This window comes from Hylobates moloch, unplaced genomic scaffold (genome assembly GCF_009828535.3).
Source record: "Hylobates moloch isolate HMO894 unplaced genomic scaffold, HMol_V3 SCAFFOLD_15, whole genome shotgun sequence".
In the NCBI taxonomy this organism is placed as follows: domain Eukaryota; kingdom Metazoa; phylum Chordata; class Mammalia; order Primates; family Hylobatidae; genus Hylobates; species Hylobates moloch.
Window position 1 is genome coordinate 50,514,544 of NW_026652290.1, and position 27,338 is coordinate 50,541,881.

At 50.4% G+C, this 27,338-nt stretch overlaps 1 protein-coding gene across 1 annotated transcript; it reads left to right on the top strand.

Moving 5' to 3' along the window:
* Positions 1-27,338, top strand: ALKBH5 (alkB homolog 5, RNA demethylase). Its single transcript, XM_032178188.2, has 4 exons — positions 1-1,947; positions 11,766-11,846; positions 23,872-24,024; positions 25,581-27,338. The coding sequence occupies exons 1-4, from the start codon at positions 1,178-1,180 to the stop codon at positions 25,756-25,758; spliced, it is 1,182 nt and encodes a 393-aa protein (XP_032034079.1). The 5' UTR covers positions 1-1,177; the 3' UTR covers positions 25,759-27,338.

The following is a 27,338-nucleotide window of genomic DNA, read 5'->3' on the forward strand; positions in this document are numbered from 1 at the left end:
CGTCACCGGGACGTGACTCGTGAAACGTCCGCTCTGGGCGGCGGCGGCAGCCGCGGCAGGCTGGTTTGTACCCCGACAACGCAGCCGGACGTTCCTATCTGGGTTCAGAGCTGGGGCCGGGTGCTGCCGGTCCCGCACTTTGAGAAGTTTTCGCCGGTTTCAGAAGTTTCCTTAGGCATCCTAAGGGCTTTCCTCAGGGGGAGTCTCCATTCAGGCACTTATTTAGCCACCCATTTTTCCTTTAGGGGTCCTCGCTGCTCGTCCAGCCGCTAATTAAGTGACGGACGCAGTAGCCAAGGAGACTGCCTGATTGACACGCATGATTACCAACCGACTTCCGGAAACTCCAGTCAGGGCCTGCCCGGCGCGTGGCCCACGGCCCAATTAAAGAAGTGGAAGCGCCAAAGGGGGAGGTAACGGAGCGGCCTAGGTTGTGGCGGTTCCCTGGTGATTGCGCGCTGGGGTTGAGGCGTCTGCGGGTATTCGGACGATGTCGTGACGCGGCATGGCGACACTGTTGACAGTATGAGCGCACCCCTGTAGAGGGAGCCCTTCGGTCCTGGAGGCGGCGCGGCGTGAAAACAGGTTGCTATTTGAGAGCGTTCCCTTGAAGCCCCTCAGAGAGTGGGGGAGGGGCGGCGGACGGCGAGCGGTCCCTGTCTGCGCTTGCGCCGGCGCCTCTGCCGACCCGGCCTGCACGCACGCGCATGCCCGTAGCGCGCGGAGCCGCGGTGGCCGGCAGCACTGCGCGTGCGCGGTGAGGAGCCCGCTAAGGAGCGGCTTGCTGGCGGACGTTGGGCTGGCTGCCCGTGACGTCGTGAGGAGAGCTTTAAAGTGCGGGCCGGGCCGGGCGTCCAAGGGTCTGGTCGCGAGTCGAGCCGCGTCTCCGCAGCAGCCCTCCGCGGCATGAGGCGCTGCCGGCGCCCCTGCCCCGCGGGACGTGGAGAAGGTGGAGGAGGAAGAAGCCCCGTTGTCGCCACCATTGCATGACCCGCCGCTCCTGAGGCCCTACACCACGCCCGGACCCTCGACGCCCCCCGCCGGGTCCCCCATTCACGCATGGGGGTTCGGCGCTAAGGACCCCCCTCCCTCCGGGGGCCTCGGGGCGCGTCCCCTTAGAGCCATGCCCGGCTGCCCCGCCCGCCCCGGAGGACCCTAGAGCAGCGTCGCGGGGGCCATGGCGGCCGCCAGCGGCTACACGGACCTGCGTGAGAAGCTCAAGTCCATGACGTCCCGGGACAACTATAAGGCGGGCAGCCGGGAGGCCGCCGCAGCTGCCGCAGCCGCGGTAGCCGCCGCAGCCGCAGCCGCCGCTGCCGCCGAACCTTACCCTGTGTCCGGGGCCAAGCGCAAGTATCAGGAGGACTCGGACCCCGAGCGCAGCGACTATGAGGAGCAGCAGCTGCAGAAGGAGGAGGAGGCGCGCAAGGTGAAGAGCGGTATCCGCCAGATGCGCCTCTTCAGCCAGGACGAGTGCGCCAAGATCGAGGCCCGCATTGACGAGGTGGTGTCCCGCGCTGAGAAGGGCCTGTACAACGAGCATACGGTGGACCGGGCCCCACTGCGCAACAAGTACTTCTTCGGCGAAGGCTACACTTACGGCGCCCAGCTGCAGAAGCGCGGGCCCGGCCAGGAGCGCCTCTACCCGCCGGGCGACGTGGACGAGATCCCCGAGTGGGTGCACCAGCTGGTGATCCAAAAGCTGGTGGAGCACCGCGTCATCCCCGAGGGCTTCGTCAACAGCGCCGTCATCAACGACTACCAGCCCGGCGGCTGCATCGTGTCTCACGTGGACCCCATCCACATCTTCGAGCGCCCCATCGTGTCCGTGTCCTTCTTTAGCGACTCTGCGCTGTGCTTCGGCTGCAAGTTCCAGTTCAAGCCTATTCGGGTGTCGGAACCAGTGCTTTCCCTGCCGGTGCGCAGGGGAAGCGTGACTGTGCTCAGGTAACCCACCCGGGTGGAGGGGGCGGCCCTGCGCCTGCTGCCTTAGCTACCCACCCTGCCCCAGAAAGCAGCAGCCCGTAGGAGTCCGCGTTTTTTACAGTTCTGACCAGTTCTTCTGTTTGTAGGTTGTAGGGAGCGAGAGAAGGGTTCTGTGTTTAAGATACCTATAACAAGAAAATAGGGAACCGATGTGGAAATCCTGTCCCCGAAGGCAGGTTTGACGGGATCACTGACTTGACTGAGAATTCATCGAAAGCCATCTTTTCAGAAGGCTGTTCCCTTTGATTTTTTTTTTCCCCACCACCCATTTCTTAGCATAAGTCCCTTTGTGATTTTTCAGTTTTCCGTTCTGGCCTTCCATTTACAAATCTATGCTTTAAAAATGTTTTTTGAACTTAAAGTCTTTCTTGTTCTGCCATTTTTGGATTCCTTAACAGAGAAAGTAGTCACAGGCAAAGGCCCCAGAGATTATTTAATTGAAGCACATCCTCCATTCCCAGGAGGGGGAGTGACTTCCCTGGAGTTGAACAGATTAGTGGTTGGGCCAGGAATACAGAGCAGCACACTCTTAAAATTATTCCCTCCTGGCTGCGGAAGAGCCCATCAGTTCTTTGTAAGAACGTGTTACCTGTAGTCAGGACTGAATACAACAGAATACAGCTGGTCTCTTCACTGGCCTTAGAGTTGCGTGAGCAGCAGAACTTAGGCTTTTGGCCTATATTCGGCTCCCAGATCCTGCTGAGAATTAGCTCAGTGCCCTGGCCCCCAGAGGAGATTGCCAGTGGGAACACCTTTGTTGTTTACGTGAAGTGAAAATTTATTTGGAAGCTGCCTCCTTCCAGTCCTGAGGAAGGTAAACCTAGTAATGTAATTCAGTAATCCCCAAAACCTCTTAGGTCTAGACCGCAGCTGTTCTCAGAGCAGCATGGTTGACCACCACCAAATACAAGATGAGGACACACTGGGCTTTTGTCGTGAGCAGCCCAGGTTCTGAAGTGAGTCAGTAGGGCCAAAGTCATGAGAAGAAGCAGGGTCCCTGGAGCCCTCTTCATATTATGAGAGCAGGTCATCTGTTTCATTTGAGTCGAACAGCTGAGGCTGCTTCCATGTTGGGGATGGCAGCAGAGCCTTGTGATGTCCAGGACCTCCTGATGGGAAAGTCTGGGAAGTCAGTAGTAGCAGAAGCGATACTTTGGCTCCTTAGGCATCTGAAACTTAGAGGACAGCCTGCCTGTCAGGTGCCTTCTTATCATGGGCTTCTGAGTTTCTCAGATGTCCATGGCGCTCCTAGATGGATGTCTTGGCAAAATGCTTTAAGATGGGATTTCCAGGACACACTCTCCCAGGGTGCTCGCTGTGTAAGGCAGGTTGGAGTCTGACCCCATTGACGGGTTCTCAGTACTAAAATTACCTCACATAAGGACCATTTGGTCTCTTAGTGGGCTATTAATTTTCTGCGTAGTCATTGGCCCTCAGGGTGGTTGTCAGGAGGTCTAGTAGTGGTCTGGTGCTTAATGAGGGGATCACAAGGCATTTTTTTGGTTTTGGAACTGCTCCTCTCCTTAACACATGTCCACCCTGTATTTAAGAACAGAAGTTTCGAGTTCTTAGTACGCAGGTCTGTTAGTGATCAGCAACAGGATTGCATCATCAGGAAAATTCTCTTCATCTTTTCCTCAGAATAGTAAAGTCCTAAAGCTTTCCCAGTCCCTGTCAACCCTTTCTGGATTCAGACTTGGCTGTGGAGTTAGTGTGGGAGGCTCAGCCATGTCCTGAAAAGTGCTGCCCCAGGCTTTGAATCCAGCTTTTCTCTCATTTGCTTTGGGATCTTGTAGGCGTTCTCTGAGCTGGCTTTCCCATCTGTAAGTGGGGATGATGCCAACTTCCGAAGCCTATTAGAATTAAATGTGGTGATTTGTTGTCTAAGATAGGGCCTGGCATGGGGTAGGTACTTAAATGGGTGCTTGCTTTCATATACAACCACTCAGTGATCCCGTGCTCTCTCACTGGGGAAGGAACTAGGGATTTGGTGGAGCCCGAAACATGACAGTTTCCCTTCATGTAGTTCAAGCCCCATGGAGGCCTCAGACAGGAGGGTAAGTTATAGCCCAAGAAGGTAACTTCAGAAGCACACTGAAGGGGGACATCTTTTCCACTTTGGAGTGTTGGAAGTTTAGGGGAGGAAATGAACTGGAATGTGAAAAGTGACTAGGAATGAGCCAAGCAGAGAAAGGTGGAGAAAGACACAACAGCAGTGTCTTTGCCTGCAGTAGCAGGAGTAGCCATAGGTAAGAGGGGGTAGATGTTGATGGGAGGCAGGTGGAGTTCATTAGTAGAGACTGTGGTTGCGGATGCTCTGGTGAACTCTAGATCAGGGCTTCTCAACAGTGCTATTGTTATTCAGGGCTCGATAATGCTTCATTGTTGGGGCTGTTCGTGCATTGTAGACTGTTTAGCAGCATTCCTGGCTTCTGTCTTCTAGGTGCCAATAGTGTTTTTTATGACAACCAGAAAGTGTCCAGACACTGCCAAATGCCGAGGCAGGGGAAGTACAGAATCCTTAGTTGAGAGTCACTGCTGTAGGGTCTGGACCATTTCACTAATTAAATCTTCTTGCATCTGCTAACTTAGCTTACCTGGTATGCAGGTGGGTGAACACCTGCCTATTAGTAGTGCCCCTCATCAAATCCTGCATATAAACTGGTAAGAAGTGGTGCTTTCTCTTGTCCTGGTACAGATCTTAGCCCAGAGGTGATGAGCAGTTAAAGCTGCAGATTGGAAGGGAGGGGCTGGTGAAAACAGTGGTGCGGTGCAGATGGGGAGGGATTCTAGTAGTAGGCATCTTAGTCAGACTTCAGTTGGTGATGGTGGCAATGGTGTCTGTACTCCTCCAAGACCGCATGGCAAGAATACAATTTTATATTTAATAGTGATCAGCATGGATGTTGGTGCGTCACAAACATTGACTGAGCAGTGTCTAAACCTGGTCATTTAGAGCAAGGCCTCACAGAATCTTCTGGAAGTGCTTCAAACTCCTTTCCAAACCTAGTTGTCAGTTGTTTTTTGTAACCTTCCCATGTTAGGCTTGGGTGGATCCCCTCTTAAGGCTGTTCTTTAGGGAAATATTTTTTATCTTCATATCACTTTATCTGTCATTCATTCTCCTATTCCCTGTTGGCTGCATGGGGCAGATTAAAACAGACTCCGATTGGACTAATTAGAATAATTACTTCAAGGCTAATTGCTTACTTGCTGCTATCTTTAATCACTGCTACATGGTCCGTGGTGTGGTGGCCACATGCCCAGAGACCCAGGCCTAGGCCAGCCGTCTGGAAATGACTGTGTATCACCCAGGCACTGGTCATGCATTGGTGAGCCCAGCCTGTGACTCTTCCAGCTAACAGTTGGTGTTGGGTGGAGTGGGCACCCCTGTCAGTTCTGGGATAGTCTGATCTTGTTCAGCTGGTTGAAAGCAAAATTTAGCTTTCTGGCTTAAAATAGTTGGGAAAGTAGGGCAGATAGGTCCTGGGCCACATCTCTTGTGTGGACTCTTCTGATTCCACTGGAGGGGGAGGAACCACAGGATGAAGTCAGGGCTGTGCACAGTCAGGAGGAGCTCTGGGCCAGGGGCGTTGGCTGCCCTTGCTGCTGCCAAAGCCTGACAAGGCAGAGGGCAGTAAAAGAAAGGAAGCTAACAGGGAACCATGGTGTTAATCAAGAAGCTCAGAGCAAGCAGAGAATAAATAGGCCATAAAAATTTCAGAGCTGGCCAGGCTCAGTGGCTCACGCCTGTAATCCCAGCACTTTGGGAGGCCAAGGTGGACGGATCATGAGGTCAGGAGTTTGAGACCAACCTGGCCAACATGGTAAAACCCCATCTCTACTAAAAATGCAAAAATTAGCCGGGCGTGGTAGTGTGCACCTCTAATCCCAGCTACTCAGGAGGCTGAGGCAGGAGAATCGCTTGAACCTGGGATGTGGAGGTTGCAGTGAGCCGAGATCGAGCCCTTGCACTCCAGCCTGTGCAGTAGAGTGAGACTCCATCTCAAAAAAAAAAAAAAAAATTCAAGGCCGGGCTCGGTGGCTCACACCTGTAATCCCAGCACTTTGGGAGGCCAAGGCGGGCAGATCACGAGGTCAGGACATCGAGACCATCCTGGCTAGCACAGTGAAACCCTGTCTCTACTAAAAATACAAAAAATTAGCTGGGTGTGGTGGCAAGCGCCTGTAGTGCCCGCTACTTGGGATGCTGAGGCGGCAGAATGGCATGAACCGGGGAGGCGGAGCTTGCAGTGAGCCGAGATCATGCCACTAAACTCCAGCCTGGCAGCTTGGGCGACAGAGCGAGACTCCGTCTCGAAAAAGAAAAAGAAAATTCAGAGCTGGCTGGCCAGTTGGTGGATAGCCTTCACTGATACAGTGCTAGCTCTCTGGGGGATATAGGTTCATCTTTGCAAATCTCTTTCATGGACCTAGTGGGTGTGCATGTGCCCTTTGGTGAGGCCAGCAAGGCCCCCTGGACAGGCTTGTTATCAGGAAACACAGATGGGCTTTTCTTCATACTGCCTCCACAACAAAATCCAGAAAGTTTGACGGCAGACTTGATTGGAGTTACAGCACCACCATTTTAACTCTTTGACTTCGGGCAAATTAATCTTTTTGAGGCCTCAGTTTTCCTCATCTGCAAAACCAGTCTAATGATGCTATAGAGTTGTTATAGAAAGTTGAATCTTTGTCATCTACTGAATGCTTGAAATTTAGCTAAAAGTGTCTCAGGAGATGGGCTACCTTCTGTGTTTAGTACTGTCTATCTTGGTGTGTACAGAATTGGGACTTGGCAGGTTGACCTTCACTCTGGATTCAGAAAGCCCCAGGACTTCTTATAAAGTTAGGCTATATGTCGTCTTGGAGGTTTGGGTCTGGTAAATAATTGAGCCTGAGCTCACAATCCTGCCCCTGGGTCCAGGTGGCTGGTCTGCTGCCCCCAAAAGCCTGACCTTCTTGGTCCTGTGGGTCTGTCAGTAAGGCAGGCAGCCATAGCCGGAGAGAGACAGTCACCAGGCTGGGATCTTGGCCAGTCCCTCCATCTCTGGTTCATCCTGGCCTAGGCAGGGCATGGAGTAGATGGAAAATGGTGGCCATCTTGGAAATGTGTCATAACAACTCAGTTTCCAAGACTGTCCCCTAGAGGAGAGATGTACAGTCCTGCATAGTCCCTTTAAAGAGTTTTTCAGGGCCGGGTGCGGTGGCTCATGCCTGTAATCCCAGCACTTTGGGAGGCCAAGGCGGGTGGATCACGTGAGGTCAGGAATTCAAGACAAGAATGGCCAAGATGATGAAACCCCATCTCTACTAAAAATACAAAAATTAGCCGGGCATGGTGGCGGGTGCCTGTAATCCCAGCTACTCGGGAGGCTGAGGCAGAGAATTGCTTGAACCCAGGAGGTAAAGGTTGCAGTGAGCCAAGATTGTGCCACTGCATTCCAGCCTAGGCAACGGAGTGAGACTCTGTCACAAAAAAAAAAAAAAAAAAAAAAATTTCAGACACCTCGTTTAATTTGCACCTAATCTTCTGAGGAGGGGCTTGCTGTGATCTTTGTTTTGCAGAGGCAGAAACAGGTTCTAAGTGGTAGAATAGTTCAGCTCAACACACATTTCATTTAGTGTCCACTGTGCAGAAATGAGTAGGGTCTTTGAAGAGCTTTGTCTTGAAGACACAACTTCCACAAGGCCAGATGGAATAGCAAAGAGGCATGAGAGGGTGTGGTTGAGCAATGTGGGGGGAACCCAGCCTGGGGAGTCAGGGAAAGGCCGCCAGAAGAGGAGATAGACATGTCAGCTCCTTCGAGAGTCACTGAGGTATAGGACTAGTGGGTGACATTTGCAACATACTGGTCAGTGCTGCTGGGGCTGGGGCTGGGGCTGGGGGCTCAGCCCAGGCAGGGAGCAGGCAAGCCAGACGGCATAAGGTTATTTCCTCCTCTTCTTTCTCTGTGAAAACAAAAAAGCAGGAGGTCTTGGAACTTTTCATGCCAGCAGTAGAGCTGGACCCAAGGGCATACTAAGTTGCAAGCTGGCCGACTGAGACTTTCAGACAATTTATCTTGTAGCAAGTAGGTTCCTTAATAGTAAATAATGCCCTGTGGTCTCTGCTCAACACTTTGTGAGATTGGCCAGGAGAGCTTCCCTTAATCAGGACTTTGAGCTCATGTTGCCAGAGCAGCCGGATATTCTGAGGAAGGGGTCAGTGGGCTGTGTCATAGCTCCTAGGAAGTTCTAGAAGACCAGTATTAATGAGCCTTCCAGGTTGGGTCAATGCCAAAGTCATTTTTGTGGTCCTGTGCAGCCCTACCTCCACACTAGTTCTTCCAAGGCCTGGGCTCCGTGGCAGGAACCTGACATGGCTTATTGTTTGTTCTAGAGCCCTTTGGGGGATGGGGTCAGGGAGCATGCGGGCAGTCAAGCTTTGACAAACGTCTGGATTTGCTCCAGAGCTGCATTAAGAAAAGTGGTTCCTTGTTGGAGATGGGAAGTCAGGGCCCTTGGTTATGCATATAGCCAAGTCAAACAGATTGATAACACTTGTCAATGGCAGGGAAGGTTGCCTATAGCCAGTACTGCAGATTCAGGACTTAGGAATGTGCCTCTGGGGCCGAGCATAGTGGCTCACGCTTGTAATCCCAGCACTTTGGGAGGCCGAGGTGTGTGGTCAGGAGATCGAGACCAGCCTGGCCAACATGGGGAAACAGTCTTCACTAAACATACAGAAATTAGCTGGGTGTGGTGTGCACACCTGTAGTCCCGGTTACTTGGGGGTCTGAGGCAGGAGAATCGCTTGAACCTGGGAGGTGGAGGTTACAGCGAGCCAAGATCGTGCCACTGCACTCCAGCCTGGGCAACAGAGTGAGACTCTGTCTTAAAAAAAAAAAAAAAAAAAAAAAGTGCCTTTGAGACCTTTGACAGCTCTTTGGGAAAGTCCTGTGTGTCCTACTGTGGGACAGTCTTGTAGTCTAGACCCCCATTCCCCCAGTGTGGAATGATAAAAGCATGGGATGAGCACTAGAGTTCCTAGCTCTGGATATGGGACCCAGGAGGCCCCCACTACTGGCAGATCCCTGCAGGGGGAGCCGAGACCATGTATCTTTGGCAGACGCTGAATCCAGGACTCTGGCTTGCCCCAGGATAGTCCAGCGCCCTCTGACTTTTGTCAGAGTGCTTAGTAAAGATTGTAGGGTGTCAGGCACCCTGCATTATCTGACTTAATTCTCGCAATACCCCTGCAGGTAGGCCTCTCACCACCCCTTTCCAGGAGTGTCAGCCATGTAGTCATATAATGCTGTTGTTCTGCCTGGAAGGGAGGAGGTCCTGTCCCCCTTTGTAAAATCTTGTAATCTTAGTAGCAGCAAAAGAATAGCTAAATCATAAACCATAACAAAATGAATACCCAAGAACCTACGTTCTCCTTATTACAGATGAAGAAACTGTACAGGTTTTTAGGTTCAGCATGTGATTTAACAAAGGTCACATTTGAACCCAGGTCTCCAACTCCCTGATTCTTGTGTGATACTTCTCATTGTGGGCTGATGGGTATTAATAGGTATTATTTGAGAGAAGGTTCTTTTGTCAGTGCTCAAACAAAGTCAGTGGGTTCTTTTGCTGTAGTAATTCTCATGTGCTTTAAATATATTAATGCTTTTTGAAACTCTAATCAGTATTTTACAAATTGATTTCACTGTGAACATTTGTCCACTGTCTCTCTTTTTCTTTTTTTGAGACGGAGTCTCACTCTGTCACCCAGGCGGGAGTGCAGTGGCACTATCTCGGCTCATGGCAACCTCCACCTCCCAGGTTTAGCAATTCTCCTGCGTCAGCCTCCATGGTAGCTGGAATTACAGGCACCTGCCATCATGCCTGACTTATTTTTGTATTTTTGTAGAGACGGGATTTCACCACGTTGGCCAGACTGGTCACGAATTCCTAACCTCAGGCAACATGCCCACCTCGGCCTCCCAAAGTGCTGGGATTACAGGCGTGAGCCATTGTGCCCATCCTGTCTACTGTCTCTTATGGGACTGGTGTTCATGGAGAAAATTTTACAAAATTCTTGTCTAGGAGCAGCTTGAGGGAGAAAGTGGAATCTATAAAATAAAGGTTTGGGCCGGGCGCGGTGGCTCACACCTGTGATCCCAGCACTTTGGGAGGCCGAGGCTGGCGGATCACGAGGTCAGGAGTTCAAGACCAGCCTGACCAACATAGTGAAACCCCATCTCTACTGAAGATAACAAATATTAGACAGGCGTGGTGGGGCGCACCTGTAGTCCCAGCTACTCGGGAGGCTGAGGCAGGAGAATCGCTTGAACTCGGTAGGCAGAGGTTGCAGTGAGCCGAGATTGTGCCACTGCACTCCAACCTGGGTGACAGAGCGAGACTCTGTCTCAAAAAAAAAAAAAAAAAATTAAATAAAATAAAGGTTTGTTCTGTCCCCAGCATGAGCTCAAATCAGAGGTGCCTCCTTAAGGCTGAGCCTGAAGCAGTCTGGCATTTTATCTCTTGTTGGCTCTTTCATCCAGTTATTAGAGCCGAGGTTTGGCCAGCCTGGCCATCTTGAGGGGTCCTTCCCAGGCCTGCAGTGTTTTTAATAGTTAAGTTTGTGTCTGTACAACTAGCCTTTGAGAAGGGAGCTGATCAGCAGCCATGAGAAGGGTTTGTGGTGCAGGGCCAGGTAGGGAAACTAAGCCATACTTGTCCTACTAGGCCTGTGGCTGAGTTTCTGGGTGTGTAGAACTGCTGCAGCTCAGTAGAGTAACTTGGAGTGGAAGTGTCTTGTGGCTGCCGTGCTTCCAGTGATAGCATGTGAGGGATATAGGAAGCTCAGAGCTTGCTTCCAGAGTTTCAAATTGGAATGACGCTAGCTGAGAAGAGGACAGTCATCTACCCACATTAGTTGGTCTCTGAGTGGTTTTAAAAGTCATGTAACTTGTTGAAAATAAACATATCTGAGTATGATCCTTTTTTGGGGGGGCTGGGGGCGTGGGTGATGGGGACGGAGTCTTGCTCTGTTGCCCAGGTGCAGTGGGCGTGATCTTGGCTCACTGCAACCTCTGCCTCTTGGGTTCAAGTGATTCTCCTGCCTCAGCCTCCCGAGTAGCTGGGATTACAGGCGCCTGCCACCATGCCTGGCTAATTTTTGTATTTTTAGTAGAGACGGGGTTTCGCCATGTTGGCCAGGCTGGTCTCGAACTCCTGACTTCAAGTGATTCGCCCACCTCGGCCTCCCAAAGTGCTAGGGTTACAGGCATGAGCCATCACGCCCAGTCGGAAATTCTTAAAATATTCAAACACAACTGTCTTCAAAATTTTGGATCCCCCAAAATGGAGACTTCATGTAGACATTCTATTTTGGAATGAGGCAGTCCTAGCTCTCCCTGGTGACTCAGTGCTATCAGTGGCTGCCTTGGCTTTCTCTACCTGCTAAATGGACGGAGAATGAGGAGGAGCTGCAGCGTACTCTCTGGAGTGCCCTTTTAAAAAAGGGTTCCTGGCCTGTTCAGGGATAGTCTTGCTTCGGTCCTCTGCCTTAAGTGGCCAAGGGGTCTCCTTTGTGTCATACCAGGTTTTTCCTTGAGTATTATAGTCTCTTGGCAAAAGCATCCTGGAGCTTAATGTGATATTCCCTTCCATGTAGATCCTTGAAACTCTCAAGTAATGGGTAGAGAGCAGCCATAAGACCTAGGCCATGTTCCTGTCCTGTTATATCCCCCAGGAACTTTGGTTGTCTGTCTACTCTTCATGGTCACATGTTCTGTGTTTCTTTTCAGTGGATATGCTGCTGATGAAATCACTCACTGCATACGGCCTCAGGACATCAAGGAGCGCCGAGCAGTCATCATCCTCAGGAAGTAAGTGCCCTGATGTCTGACCTTCTGCCTCACCTGCAGGCCTGTCTGGAGATGTAGCTCTGGGTCCACTTAGAACCCAGCTCCTATGTATCAGTGGCATGGCAGAGTGGAGAGCAGAACTGTTCTCTTTTTATTTGAATCCTGTGAGGATAAGGTTGTTTTGTCATTTTATCAGAAAATCAAGTTCTCTATTTAGGGAGTTTAGGACTGAGCAAAAGCATATACTCCCAGTATTTGCAGGTATAATCTTGAGACAAGATTTGGGCAACGTTCTTCCAAACCTCACCCCACCCCTTAGCCTGTATTCCTCACCTCCTTGGTTCTTATTTGTCAGACGTACTCTTGGTGATGATTTTTAGACTGTGCCTTTAGCAGACTGCTTTAAAAATGCCTGGGTTTTCACTGCTGGGAGGAACAGGGAGTGAAGAGAGGAGACAAGGATGGGAGGTTAGGATGTAGTATTCAGCAGAATCATGGCTTGTGGCTCTTCTCTGAGGAGGGAATCAGGGATGTGCTAATTAACATCAACAAACCTGGCTTCATCAGTATTTATTTCTTACATGGGGTGAGTGGAAGAAGCCATAGCCTCACAGACATTGGATCAAGACAAGCCTGCCCCACTGCCCACCCATCTTGCTCAGTCGGGAATGCAGTGGTGCCATCATAGCTCACTGCATCCTCAAAGTCCTGGACTCAAACTCTCTTCCTGCTTCAGCCTCCCCAATAGCTGGGAATAGAGGCATGTGCCACCATACTTGGTTCAAGCCTACCTTTTGAATAGAGTCCCAGAGAAGATAGGTGATTGCCCAGAGTCATAGAAGTCAGTGAGCAGAGCAAAACAAGCACGTAAACTTAGGCTTGACCCGTATAACTTGCTGTCTTTCTTCTTCTTCCTTCCTTCTTTTATTAAACTTTATTTTTTAGAATAGTTTTAGATTTATAGACAATTGTGATAGTACAGAGTTCTCATGTCCTCTGCATCCCATTTCCCCTATTTGCTAATTTTTTATTGGTATGACTAAAGTCCATACTTTATTTAGATTTCCTTAGGTTTTTCCTAATGTCCTTTTTCTGTCCCAAGATCATCCTACATTACATTTAGTCGACATATCATCTTAGACTCCTCTTGGCTGTAACAGTTTCTCAGACTTTGTCTTATTCCTTTTTTTTTTTTTTTTTTTTTTTTTGATACAGGGTCTCACTGTGGCCTAGGCTGGAATGCAGTGGCACCGTCTTGGCTCACTGCAACCTCTGCCTCCCAGGTTCAAGTGATTTCGTGTCTCAGCCTCCTGAGTAGCTGAGACTATAGGCGTGTGCCACAACACCCAGCTAACTTTTTTTATTTTTTTGTACAGACGAGGTTTCCCCCATGTTGGCCAAGCTGGTCTCTAACTTCCAACCTCAAGTGGTTCACCTGCCTTGGCCTCCCAAAGTGCTGGGATTACAGGTGTGAGCCACCGTGCCTGGCCTGCCTTATTGATGATATTGACTGGTTAGGTATTGTATAGAAAATATCTCAATTAGAATTTGTCTGATGTTTTTATGGTAAAGTGTATGCCATTTTTACGGCATACCAAGAATATATACTATCAGTGTAACTTAACAGTATTGATATTGATCACCTGGCCGATGCACTGTCAGGTTTTCCACTGTAAAATTACTGTTTTTCCTTGTCCATACTGTACCCTTAGGAAGGAAGTCACCATGCATGCCCTCAGTTAAAGAGTGTGGGAGTTAGCACCATCTCCTTGAGGGGGGCATGCAGGTGAATTATTTAGAATTCTTCTGCAGGGGAGATTGGTCTACTCTCCCTCATTTATTCAATCATTTATTTATATAAGTATAATTTTTATATAAGTATGGACTCCTGGGAATTTATTTTATGCTCAAATTGTTCCAGTTTTGGTCATTGGGAATTTTTTCTGGCTCATCAACTTTAGTCAGTAAACAATAACTTTGGCATCCTGGTCCTTTGGGCCCATAACTCCAGAATAATGTAGTGGTGAAGTCTCTTTGGTATGGCTTTGCCACTTTGTCAAGTCAAAACTTTTAGTCTGTTTTAACTATAGTAGATGGGTATGATCCATACCTGTGGGACAGTCCTATGGTACAGGCAGAGCAGTGAACACGTGGGAGCTCCAGAAACTTGGGTCAACTTGGTGGTGTTGGCAGCCTCTCTTTTCTAGCCTAAGACTATTCCCAGAATTTGTCAGAGGAAAGGAAGGGTTTTTATCTGCCTTCTACTTTATTTTTCTGTGATTACCAGCACAGGCAAGAATTCAGAAACAATGGAGTCCAGAGTGTAGCACTCTTCCAGTCTCTCCTCCACAGTCATTTCTTCTCAGGCTGTACCTGGTACCTCCAACTGCAGCCAGGGATGGGTGGCCTGCCCAGGCCAGGAACCTGGAGAGGAACTTCTAATGTTATATAGAACCAGAGCAGTAACTTCCCAAGTGTTCCTCCCATCTTCCCATAATAGCTTATTTTGGGGAAATCTTAGCTGGATGTGCAGGTGGTAGTGGCCATAGCTGGACTGTCAGTCTTCTAGCTGCTACTTTTTTATTGAATGGTGACTCCCATACCTGGCCGCCCAGTCCAGCTGAGTCAGATGCTCCTCAGCACAGCTAGGAGTCTGCACCGTTAATCAGCTCCCTGGGAAGCTTTTTAGCCAGCTGGGCCCCTGCCAGTGGCCTGACCTTGGGAATGGCTGTTATTGGGTGACTGAGGCACTTCTACTTTCTGACTTGAGTGGGCCCAGGAACCATTCACAGACTGGGCTGGAGGGCAGAAGCATAGAGCTTTGGTGTAAGGGGCCTGGAGAAGAGTGGGAGGATGTCCCAGCTTCCCCAGGTAGCTGAGCTGGAGAAGTGCACAGCTGTGGGGAACTCTAAAGTATCTGCAGCTCCTATTATGGTTCATGGATTTGTGCCTGGACTCTTGTGGCAGTGTGGCCTCCGTTGGGAATACCTTCTCATCTAACATGTTCATCCTCTGATTCATATCCCAACTCCCCAAATAAACCTACATGATAACCAACTCCTCAGATAACCTAGTCATTCTTCATCGTTCGGACTGACCATTTTGACATGCAGAAATCATCATATAAAAAGCCCTTTAGCTTTTTAGCATCACCTAAAGCATTTTCAGCACACATGCAGACACATACACACACCCCTGTTTGAACTGTCACAGCTCATACGCTTGCCATTGTGAATTTTCAAATCTGCATTCTGTAGGAGTAAGGAGATCCCTGTTCATCTGGGGCCTAGCGTGAGCTGCAGCCCAGAGGAGGCATCAACTAGTGTGGAGAACAATTCAGGCCAGTGAGGAGCAGCTCCAGAGTAGCTACATGGGCTTGTCTTGGGAAAGGACGGGTTGTGACAAGTTTAAAAGGGGGAGCATCTTCGCCCAGGCATTGCCCGGAGATAAGTATGATGTGGCCTTGGAAGGTACCTGGCTGGTTTGATGTCTTCTGGTGAGGTTGTGTTACAGTGGGTAGAATCTGGGCGTTGAGCCTGGCCCTGATTATGGTAGAGGAGATAGAGCCGGTCCTGCCTTCTCATAAGTTCAGATAAAGATTGCACAGGCTGCTGGTGGAGACCCTGGGAGCTCTGTCACCAGCTCAGGTCAGTCAGAGCTGTAAAGGTCTTTCTAAGGGCCTCATGGAAGGAAATGGGTGGGCGGCTGCCAAATGCTTTCTGGTTGGATAGAATGCAGCTTCTGTGAACATGGGTGGTGCCAAGTCTTCATGCACATGTGCCCTTGTTTCTCACGGGGAGGCTGGAAGTGACCTTTTAAGGGTCTCCCCGGAGTGGAATCCTCAGACTGTCCCTTGTTGTTATAATGTTTGGGGTCACAACTTAGCCAGTAAATGGCTGAGTGAGACCTGGAACCTTGGTCTTGTGGTTTCTTGGTGGTTTGCACGGTGGAATACCCCAAGTCCCGCCCTTTCCCCCAGTGTGTCATTGGGATTGATACTTTGAGTTAGGAAACTGGAGCTCAGATATAGAAGGGCTTTCTTGCCTCTGCTGTGCAAGTAGAGAGTTGTGCTGATTGGGGAGAATGTTATGAGTATGTAGGGGGCATTCTACAGAGAGTGGGGTGAGGCAGCAGCTACAGGCTAGTCAGCTCTTTGAGGTGCCTCAGCACCCCCGAACTTCCCTGAATGTTGCTGTCTCCCAGCCAACCGAGGGCAAGCTGCCCCAACGTGCACGTCTTTTCTCTGTAATCATTGGTAACCCTGGAAGGGGAGGCTGGACCTAACCTTACTGGAGGTGTGGTTAAAGTTCTGAATTACTAGTTAGATAACGAAGAGGCTGACAAACTTCTGGGGTATAATGATTCATCTGTGAGGGGAGTCTTCCAATTTTTCCATGATTCCCTAGTGCTACTGCACTAGTGCACTCTGTGCTTCTGCTCCTGGTAGGCCTTGCTAGCTGCCCTGTGCCAAGCATCCACATATTAACCCTGAAACTAGAAGGTGTGAACTCTGTTTGGAAAGGGGCTCAGATAGGAAGTGAGCTGCCTCAGGTCATCTTGCTAGTTGGAATGACCTTTGAGCAGGGATTTCTGACTTGAGGGAAACATCAAGTATCTACTATGTACAAGGCACTTGAGGTGGGCACCACAGGAAATCTAGTGCCCCCTTGGTGTTTCACATGTAATGAGTTTGCACTTTGCATGCCATTCCAACACAAAGCAGAGTGAACACTGGTGTAAAAGCACAGGGTATTCTCTGGGAGCCCTGCAAAAAAAAACCCAAAAACCCAGGCCGGGTGTGGTGGCTCACACCTGTAATCCCAGCACTTTAGGAAGGCGAGGCAGTTGGATCACCTGAGGTCAGGAGTTCAAGACCAGCCTGACTAACATGATGAAAATACTAAAAATACAAGAATTAGCTGGGCATAGTGGCAGGTGTCTGTGATCCCAGCTGCTCGGGAGGCTGAGGCAGGACAACTGCTTGAACCCGGGAGGCGGAGGTTGCAGTGAGCCGAGATTGCACCATTGCACTCCAGCCTGGGAGACAGAGTGAGACTCCATCTCAAAAAAAAAAAAAAATGTTTTTTTTTTAAATTACATCCAGCTTTGCGGGAGGAAGGGTAAAGGCGAGCTTGGTAGATCTGGCCCCTGAGCTAGAAATTGCTGGCCAGGCAGAAATGGTAAGCTCAAAGGCTAGGAGGCAGGGAAATATAGGGGACTTCTGTAGATGAGGAATGAAAGAGGAAAGGAGGCCTTAGGTCAACATTTGATTCTCAAGAGATGGCTTATGGGTCTTTGGGGCCTTTAGTTGGTGACTAGGGCACCCAATCCCTTGGTTTCGAGGAGGCCCTCAGGATTGCACTGTGAGACTTGTATTCTTGAGATGGTACTCTCCAGTTAACCAGATAAAGTGGCACAAAGCAGTATATATAGCCCATTTATTTGCTTTTGGTCAAGTGGAACTCAGCTCAGAGTGGTCTGAAGCTGGGAAATGCAGCTGGAGATCCCTTTGCCAAGTGGTAACCTAAGCTGGTGTATGCTAGGCTCTGTGCTAGTGCCTGGAATGGGGTTTGTGTGGGTTCCTACTCTCTTTTGTCCTTTGGGAAAAGGCAGACATTTAGCATCTCAACAGGAACTGGTCAAAGAAGGCTTTCCAGATAAGTGCCACCTGAAGGTAGTCAAGGATGCTTGGGCCTTAGCCAGCATAGAATGAGGCTCAGGGGCAAAGACGGTTCAGTCAGAAGAGATGCTCTTTACAGAGGCTTGGAGTCCAGGAACTCTGTTCTGGAACACAGAATAGATAAGGAGTGGAGGGCTTGATACACTGGCCTAAGACAGAAAAAACTTCACGCTGTGCAGAGAAATGTTAAGGGCGCTGGGGAGCCATGGAAGCACGTGAGCAGTGGGGTGAGGGATTTGCATGTGAGAGATTGTAGGAAGCGGAGCTCAATAGCTTACTTGGTCATTAGATCCACAGAGTTTGAGGAGTCAGGAGACCCTCCATGAGAGCAGAGCAATGTGAACATGAGGCTGAGTGGATGGATGAGCAGTGGAAGGAAGTGGAGGTCTCATTCTGGACCTCGTTCCTCAGCAGTGGGGTGAGGGGTGGCTAGCTCTCGGTTTCTCTGACCAGGGCTTCGTCTTGCTCCTTTCTCCATGATTTGTGTCTCCTGTGGTTAGATTTAGCTCACATTTGTTCCCTGGTTCAGTAAGTCTGTGTCCACGTGCATACACCCTGCCCTTTTGGCAGCCTGACTGTTGTGATGTGTCTGTGGCCTGCCTAAGGAATATGGGTACAATGGGATCACCAGGGAGGTGACAGACTTGGGCTTCTGTCCTAGCTCTGCCACTCCTCTCCAAATGCAATCTTATCTGCACCTGTAAATTGGGCAGTTGTGGTTAAACTTGTGAATGCTAGGTGGTCTTCTAAACTCTTCCTGGCTGGGTGTGGTGGCTCGCACTTGTAATCCCAGCACTTTGGGAGGCCGAGGTGGGTGGATCGCCTGAGCTTGGGAGTTTGAGACCACCCTGGGCAACATGGTGAAACCCCATCTCTACTAAAATACAAAAAATTAGCCAGGCGTGGTAGCATGCATCTGTGGTCCCAGCTACTTGGGAGGCTGAGGCACGAGAATCACTTGAGCCTGGGAGGCAGAGGTTGCAGTGAGCCAAGATTGCACCACTGCACTCCAGCTTGGGCTGCAGAGTGAGACTCCATCTCGGATGGATGGATGGATGGATGGATGGATGGATGGATGGATGGATGGATGGATGATGGATGGATGGATGGATGGATGGATGGATGGATGGATGGATGGATTGACTGATTGATTGATTGATTGATTGATTGATTGATTGATTTAAAAAACCGGGTGTGGTGGCATGTACCTGTAGTCCGAGCTACTCACGAGCCTGAGGCAGGAGAAATAATAAATAAATAAGTAAATAAATAAATAAAACCAGGTGTGGTGGCATGTACCTGTAGTCCGAGCTACTCGCGAGCCTGAGGCAGGATGATCACTTGAGCCCAGGAGGTCAAGGCTGCAGTGAGCTGTAATCCCACCCGTGCACTCCAGGCTGGGTGATAGTGAGACCTTGTTTCAAAGAAAGTAATTAATTGGCCGGGCGCGGTGGTTCACGCCTGTAATCCCAGCACTTTAGGAGGCTGAGGCGGGCGGATCATGAGGTCAGGAGATCGAGACCATCCTGGCTAACACGGTGAAACCCCGTCTCTACTAAAAATACAAAAAAAATCAGCCGGGCATGGTGGCAGGCGCCTGTCATTGCAGCTACTCGGAGGCTGAGGCAGGAGAATGGCACGAACCTGGGAGGCGGAGGTTGCAGTGAGCCGAGATCGCGCCACAGCACCCCAGCCTGGGCGACAGAGCGAGACTCCGACTCAAAAAAAAAAAAAAAAAGAGAGAGAGAAGCCTGATGTTGGCAGGAGGCTGGTGGAAGATGGGTGGGGAGAGTCCCGTGAGGGGAGTGCGTACTATTGCAGGAGAGCCAGCAAGGTACAGACCTGAGCTTTGTGGGAGTCTGATTCTCAAAGGTGCTGGAGCTTAGACCTTAGCTCTAGGGATCCAGGTTACTAAATAGGAAAGAGGGTGCTTGGACAGGCCCACAACACTGGTCTTTGCCTCGCTTTGTTGGAAAGCCAAGCTTCTAGCACAAGGATGCCTGGTAAAGGTGGAGCCAGAAGTTGGAGAGTAGTTGGTAGCTGGCTGGGGACTGCCCTCGTTCCAGGGTCATTGTGGCCTGAGTGCGGTCTGGTTTACCATCTTCCCAGAAATGGTGGTGCTGCCACCTGCATGCACAGCGTTCTCTTGCACTGAGGAGGGTCCACCTGCACTGTATTTTTTAATTAAAAAAAAAAAAAAAATTAGGGCCGGGCACGGTGGCTCACGCCTGTAATCCCAGCACTTTGGGAGGCCGAGGCAGGTGGATCACGAGGTCAAGAGATCAAGACCATCGTGGCCAACATAGTGAAACCCTGTCCCTACTAAAAATACAAAAATTAGCCTGGCATGGTGGCGTGCACCTGTAGTCCCAGCTACTCGTGAGGCTGAGGCAGGAGAATTGCCTGAACCTGGGAGGTGGAGGTGCAGTGAGCTGAGATTGTGCCACTGCACTCCAGCCTGGAGACAGAGCAAGATTGTCTTTAAAAAAAAAAAAAAAAGTTTAAATAGGGACGAGGTCTTACTTTGTTACCCAGGTTGGTCTGAAACTCCTGGCTTTTAAGTAATCCTTCTACCTTGGCCTCCCAAAGTGCTGGGATTACAGGTGTGAGCCACTGTGCCTGGCCCCACCTGTGCTTTAGAGGCCATCACAGGGTAGTAGGTAGTAGCTTTGTGACTCAAGGTAGTGATTTGCTCTGGGATTTAGCTTTGCTCTCCAATCCCTGCAGGGAGAATAATTCACCCCAGCAGCTTCTCTGGAGGACCTAGGATAGGATCAACTCCCTCCCTTCCCTTCGGTTCACACTTTAGTGCTACAGCCATCCTTTCTTGTGACCTCCCTTGTCCCTGCTTTGTCCTGACACTGTAGGTGGCCGCTCTAGGTATCACGGTCAACCCCCACCTCACATGCCCGAGGTGCTTTGCTCTGACCTTTGAATACTGACTGATCTGTAAGGCAGGTCTTCATTCCTGTTGCCACCTGAGGAGGCCTGGGTCCAGACCTTACTGCTAGAACTGAGCCTCCTGAATCCAGATTTGTGACTGTCTCTGCTAAACCCCGAGGACCTGGCCTGCACAATGAGAGTTGGTTGTCTTTTAACGGGGGCATGTTCTGAAGTTAAGCTACTGGTGGGCACTGGGCTTGGAGTCAAGCTCTAGCCTGGCATCCTGCAGCTTACTGAATTTTTGGAAGTGTGGGGAGGGCAGGAGCTTCTCCAGCTGTTATGAGATGTACCTATAATAGTCCTAGGGGATGTGTCAAGAGCTCTCATCTTGGTGGCTCTGCTTTTCTCCTACCATCCATCATTCACCCGAAGAAACAACTCCAGAGTGCCCCCACTAGGGCTTCACTGGGGCTTTTGGGGCACACAGGGGCCTTCCTTCCCTGAACATGGGCTCCCTGGCACCTATAGGGTCTTAGCTTTATGGGTACCAGAGGAGGGACTTTCTTCAATGAGGCCCTTAGAGTCCTTTAAGTCAAGTATAACTGCTAACATTGTATTTAGTCTGATCTCTGCCACCTGGACCTCTCAACTTGGTGACATGAGGCCTGGTAAAGAAAAGGTCATTGGGCCAGGCTTGGTGGCTCACGCCTGTAATTCCAGCACTGTGGGAAGTCAGGACGGGCAGATCACCTGAGGTCGGGAGTTCAAGACCAGCCTGACCAACATGGAGAAACCCTGTCTCTACTAAAAATACAAAAGTAGCTAGGCGTGGGGGCGCATGCCTGTAATCCCAGCTATTCGGGAGGCTGAGGCAGAAAAGTCGCTTGAACGCGGGAGGCGGAGGTTGCAGTGAGCCGAGATTGCGCCACTGCACTCCAGCCTGGGCGACAGAGCCAGACTCCGTCTCAAAAAAAAAAATATCGTGCCATTGCACTCCACCCTGGACAACAAGAGTAAAACTGTCTAAAAAAAAAAAAAAATAGAAAAGGTAATTGGGCCAGGCGTGGTGGCTCACGCCCATAATCCTAACACTTTGGGAGGCTGAGATGGGCAGATCGTTTGAGCCCCAGTGTTTGAGACCAGTCTGGCTAACATGGTGAAATGCTGTCTCTACTGAAAATATAAAAATTAGCCGAGTGTGGCAGCGGGTACCTATAATCTCAGCTGCTTGGGAGGTTGAGGTGGGAGGATCGATTGAAGTTGCAATGAGCCAAGATCCTGCCAGTGCACTCCGGCCTGGGTGACAGAATGAGCCCCTGTCTCAAAAAATAATAATAATAAAAATAAAAAGCTCATCTGGAGCCGGGCTTGGTGGCTCATACCTGTAATCTCAACACTTTGGGAGGCTGAGGTGGGAGGATCCCTTAGAAGAGTTAGAGACCAGCCTAGGCAAAATGGTGGTATCCTGTCTCTCCAAAAAAAAAACAAAACATTAGCCGGGCATGGTGGCCCAGTCCTAGCTTCTTGGGAGGCTTGGGCAGGAGGATCCCTTAAGCCTAGGAGTTCAAGGCTGCAGTGAGTTGTGATCATACCACTGCCCTCCAGACTGGGCGACAGAGCAAAACACGATCTCTCTTTAAAAAAAAAAAAAAAAAAAAAGAATGATTCTATTCTATTTCACATCCTCATCTCTGGTAGTTGCCCAGTACCACCTCTACCCAGAGAATCCCAGCCTTGAAGGAGGCAACTTGCCTTCGATTCCTTAGACCCTCAGCGCAAAGAAGCCTTAGAGCCAGTCACATTTCTTCTGTCTTTTGCTCAGATGGGGAAACTGAGACCCGAGGAAGGATGGTGACTAGCCTGGATTCTGAGTGACAGTGCCAAGACTAGATCTTCCTCATGTTGATGTTAGGTTCTGCATCCATGAGTCTGGAGGAGTCCAGAGTGGAGCCTAAGACTGGAGAGCCACTCACTGCAGCTGGGCCCTTCTGGCATCCCCCTCTACAAGGCCAACCCAAAGGGATGCGGATGCCTGTCCTACCTGCCTACCCACCAGTTTGGGCCTGAGGCATCAGAACATTGGTTCCCAGCTGGGAGGAAGGAGATACCCCTGCTGCCTTTAGGAGAGAGATTTCCTACCCATGTTCAGAGTAACTCTTGCCTGTCAGGCTTGAAGTCTCACTTTGGCTTCAAACTGTCCCCCGTGACTTGCAGGATGCATGACTTACTGCCTTTCTGATCCTTCCCATCTGTGTACAGTAGGCCAACCAGTGGATTGTGGGGAGGCAGCCATGGGGAATGGGGGAAACTGAGGACCAGATGCAGTTGTTACCAAGGATGCCAAGCAGCCTAGCCCAAGGCAGTTCTTGGATTTCCCTCCTGCTTACTTTTCCCCAGCATCCTCTAGTATCCTTAGAGTCCTGTTCTGACTGCAGCCCCTGTTCCTTCGGAACTAAGTTACTACTTTGTGTCTAGCAGACCCTGGAAAAGGTGCCTTCAGGGTCTCTGCTAGCTGTGTCCTATCACTTCCCACCCAGTCTATTACATGGGTCCTTCTGCCCTTTGCTCCCACCTGCCTGACTTGCAAGCCTTCTCTATACCACACAAGGAGCCTGAGGGCTTCTTTGAGGTTTTCCAGGCCAGCTCCCTGGAGGCTTCATAAAGGTTAACAAGTTAATGGCCTCACTCAATGAGAGAGTGCAGGAGAAGGTGGGAGTTAGGGCCACCTTCATAAAGGACTTGGATCACTGCCCTGAGTTACCTCTACCCAGCTTCTCCATCCCCCTCTTCCTCATCTGTATTTGTGTGCCTTCCCTTTACTAGGCAGTGTATTCCTTGAATCCTATACCTATACCTGCTGCTTGGTGGGGACTGTGCCTTCAAAAAGCCCTCTGGCCTCTACCTTGTCAGCATCCTGAAATGAGCAGAAACTGCCAGGTGACTGCTCATGGTTGTGGAGTGGGCCTGGGTTCCCTACCCTGGCTCTGCCACTCAGTCTCAGCATCCCTGTCTGTACAGTGAGAAGATGGGGTAGCTCTGGCTCTCTTTCTCTCCAGCCCATCTACAGGCCTGGACCAGGGATCCTTCCTGTGTTGGGACCCACCAGTGGGGCCATTGGTCCTCTGGCAAATGAAGTAGATGGCCCCAGAGAACCTGTGGGTCCAAGTGGAGTGAGGTGAGGCTGCTTCGTTCAGCTGAGAGCGAGCCCTGGGATCTTGCACCTAGGGTAGCTCAGCCTGTCATTGGGAGTTTCCAAACAGAAGTGTTCCCATTCCTTACTCCTAAACGTGGACTTGAGGAGGGTCTTTGAAAGTCAGCTAGACCAATCTCTAGTTGAACCTCAAGGAGAGTGAGGTACAGAGCAGAGACTGCCGGCTTCCAGGTCCAGCTGGCTCCCACTTGGCCTGGCCAGAGAATTGGTCTGATGGTGCCCACACCTTCACCGAAGGCCCTTTGGTGACCCCATGCATGTTTCCTTTGCAGGACAAGATTAGATGCACCCCGGTTGGAAACAAAGTCCCTGAGCAGCTCCGTGTTACCACCCAGCTATGCTTCAGATCGCCTGTCAGGAAACAGGGACCCTGCTCTGAAACCCAAGCGGTCCCACCGCAAGGCAGACCCTGATGCTGCCCACAGGTACTCAGCTTAGGACCCTCAGCAAAGGCTGGCAAAGGCCTGGCTGCAGGGTGAGAAGGGTGGAGAAGCCTGGGGTAGGCTGTTTAGGAGCCTTGGCTTGCTCACCCTTTCAAAACCTTATGTCTGGTTCCTCTGGGTTGGTGACATTGGTGACATTCCCACCTAACCCTAGCCAACTGCCTGTACACCCAGAGAGAAGGGGTCAGGCAGAGACTGTAACAAATGGCAATATCATGGCTTTCCCATGACTTCCTTGTTTAGTCTCACCCAGACAGACGCCCTTGTGGAATTATACTTAGATGTCAGGAGGGAATCTTGGGACTTGGATAATAGTGAACCAGGGACTTATTTCAAAAAAGGTTGGATAAAAGGAATTTGCGGAGATAATTTTTTTAAAGGAAAAAAAATGGTCGGGCGCAGTGGCTCACGCCTGTAATCCCAGCACTTTGGGAGGCCAAGGCAGGCAGATCACGAGGTCAGGAGATTGAGACCGTCCTGGCTAACACGGTGAAACCCCGTCTCTACCAAAAAATACAAAAAATTACCTGGGCATGGTGGCGGGCGCCTGTAGTCCCAGCTCCTCGGGAGGCTGAGGCAGGAGAATGGCCTGAACCTGGGAGGCGGAGCTGGCAGTGAGCCAAGATGGCACCACTGCACTCCAGCCTATGCGACAGAGCAAGACTCCGTCTCAAAAAAAAAAAAAAATTAGCCGGGCGCGGTGGCTCAAGCCTGTAATCCCAGCACTTTGGGAGGCTGAGGCGGGCGGATCACGAGGTCAGGAGATCGAGACCATCCTGGCTAACACGGTGAAACCCCGTCTCTACTAAAAACACAAAAAATTAGCCGGGCGTGTTGGCGGGCGCCTGTATTCCCAGCTACTCGGGAGGCTGAGGCAGGAGAATGGCGTGAACCCAGGAGGTGGAGGTTGCGGTGAGCCGAGATCGCGCCACTGCACTCCAGCCTGGGGGACAGAGAAAGACTCCGTCTCAAAAAAAAAAAAAAAAAAAAAAAAAAATTGTATTTTAAGTGTTGGGGAAGGTTTCCAAGGAAGTAATGTTTAAGTTGATTCCAGAAGGATAACGAAGACATGGAAGAGCATTCTAGGCAGGAAATACTGTATGAACTAAACCCTGAGACACAAAAGAGGTTTGTGGTTTCAGGGGGTAATGGGGTTGGTAAGTGGAGAAGGGGGTGTTGGGAGGCCCAAGGGAGAGAAAGTGGGTAGAGCTGGGAAGTAAAGGTAGATGGCAGAACCATGCAGTCTTGATGCTGTGGTAGGGAAGACCTCTGTCCAGCAGCCCTGGCAATGTCCCAGGGTACCAGACTCCAAGCCAGGCAGACTCCACAGGGTAATTGGGAAATGTCCCAAAGACTGGGGTGGTCACCGGCACTTAGTGGGCAAGAACCTCCGATACTGGGGCCTCTGCCGGGACTACCCTTCATTGAGGACCACTGAGCTGAAGTGACCCATCCCAAGGATGAGACGAGGTACAGCGGTAAAGCCAGGCCCCTCCTGCCAGCCTCTCAGATAACGCCCTACTTCCCTTTCCTTGCAGGCCACGGATCCTGGAGATGGACAAGGAAGAGAACCGGCGCTCGGTGCTGCTGCCCACACACCGGCGGAGGGGTAGCTTCAGCTCTGAGAACTACTGGCGCAAGTCCTACGAGTCCTCAGAGGACTGCTCCGAGGCAGCAGGCAGCCCTGCCCGAAAGGTGAAGATGCGGCGGCACTGAGTCTGCTCGCCGCCCTCCTGGGAACTCTGGCTCATCGTTACGTAGTTGCCCCTCCTTTTGTTTTGAGGGTTTTGTTTTTGTTTATTGGGGGGTTTTTTTTGTTGGTTTTTTTTTTTGTTTTTGTTTTTGTTTTGATTCTATATATTTTTCCTTGGTTTTGTTGCCTGTTAAGGCTGAAGAATAGAATTGGCCAGGACCTAGGTTCTCATATTCTTGGTATTCCTCCTGGATGGAAAGGCTGTTGGCATCAATAGGGGACAGAGGCTGATGCTGGAGTGGCCAGTAGAGGTGGTGGAGCAGAGCAGCCATCTTTTAAGTGGGGCTGTATCAGGCTGGGTTTATTTAAAAGCAACAAAATGTTTTGGTTAAGAAAATTATTTTGCTTTCAGTGTAAATCTTCGCAGTGTTCTAAACAAAGTTCAGTCTTCTGCTCGCCCCTTTCCTCCACTGACGTCTGCACTTGGTTGAGGTCTCCTGGAGCCTCACAGGCTCTACATGGGGGCTGCCGTTCTCCACTTCTCACCTGCCATCCACACCCTGCAAGCTCATGCAAACACCCTTTCTTCCTCCTGCAGCAGAGTTGTTCAGATTGCCTGGGAAGGGGCTTAAACAGTGCCAGCCCCTGCCATCCCAAAGCTATTGTTAAGCCCCCCAGGCGTCCTCCACCCACACCCACTAGCCTGCCCTGTCCACAGTTCCTTGGGCTGCTGAGGGGCTAGTGCAGTGGTCCTGACCTCTCTTATCAAGAGCACACTTCTTTGCTGGTTGCTCCTTTTGAGCATATGCGTGTGATTATTTGGAACAGTTAGATTTGCCACGTTGGGTCAGTTTTAGAAATTGTTTCTAGCTAGAGGGACTGGTGTCCTTCCAAGTCTAGCATTTGGGGTATGGAAAATTGTTGTGGTGTATGGTAGGGTTTTTGTTTTCTTTTGTTTGGAGTTTTTTTTCCCCCTTTAGTCTCCTGGCTTTTTTTTCCCCTTCCCTTCTCCATTGGCCAGCTTGGGCCTCATCCTCATGTCATCCTTCTAGGAAGGCGCCTGCCCCCTCTTGTCTGCCGGCAGCATGCATCCAAGGCCAGAGCTCAGGCCTGCAGACTGGGCTGGTGCCTCCTCCGCTTCAGGGTATAGGAGTTGGTGAAGGGGCTTTCAAAAAATAATAATAAAGAAAAAAAAGGTAAAGTCTTTGGTAGCTTCTATTCACTCAGATCCTGGAAGGCAGCAAGGTTTTGTGGATCTAGATTCATTAGGAATGTCTTCTTGTCAGCCAGGCCAGGACCCGGGCTTGCCAAGAGCAGAGGCCCTCCCAGCAACCACGATACCACCACTTTGGGGGCTTTGTGTACAGAGGTCCGGGTCTGAGACCTCATAGGCTGCAGAAATCTGGGGCAGCCACCATCAAGAAGCCCCTCTCAGGGGCCAGAACTCCTTTGCCAGCGTGGATTTCTCAAGTCAGGACTGCATAATTAAAGCAGTTGCAGTTTTATTTTTTTTACAGCTTTTTTCCCAAAAATGATTTGTAGTTGTGTGTGCAGCACTTTGCCCTGATATGTGTGCTCTACAATAAAAACCAAATCTAATATA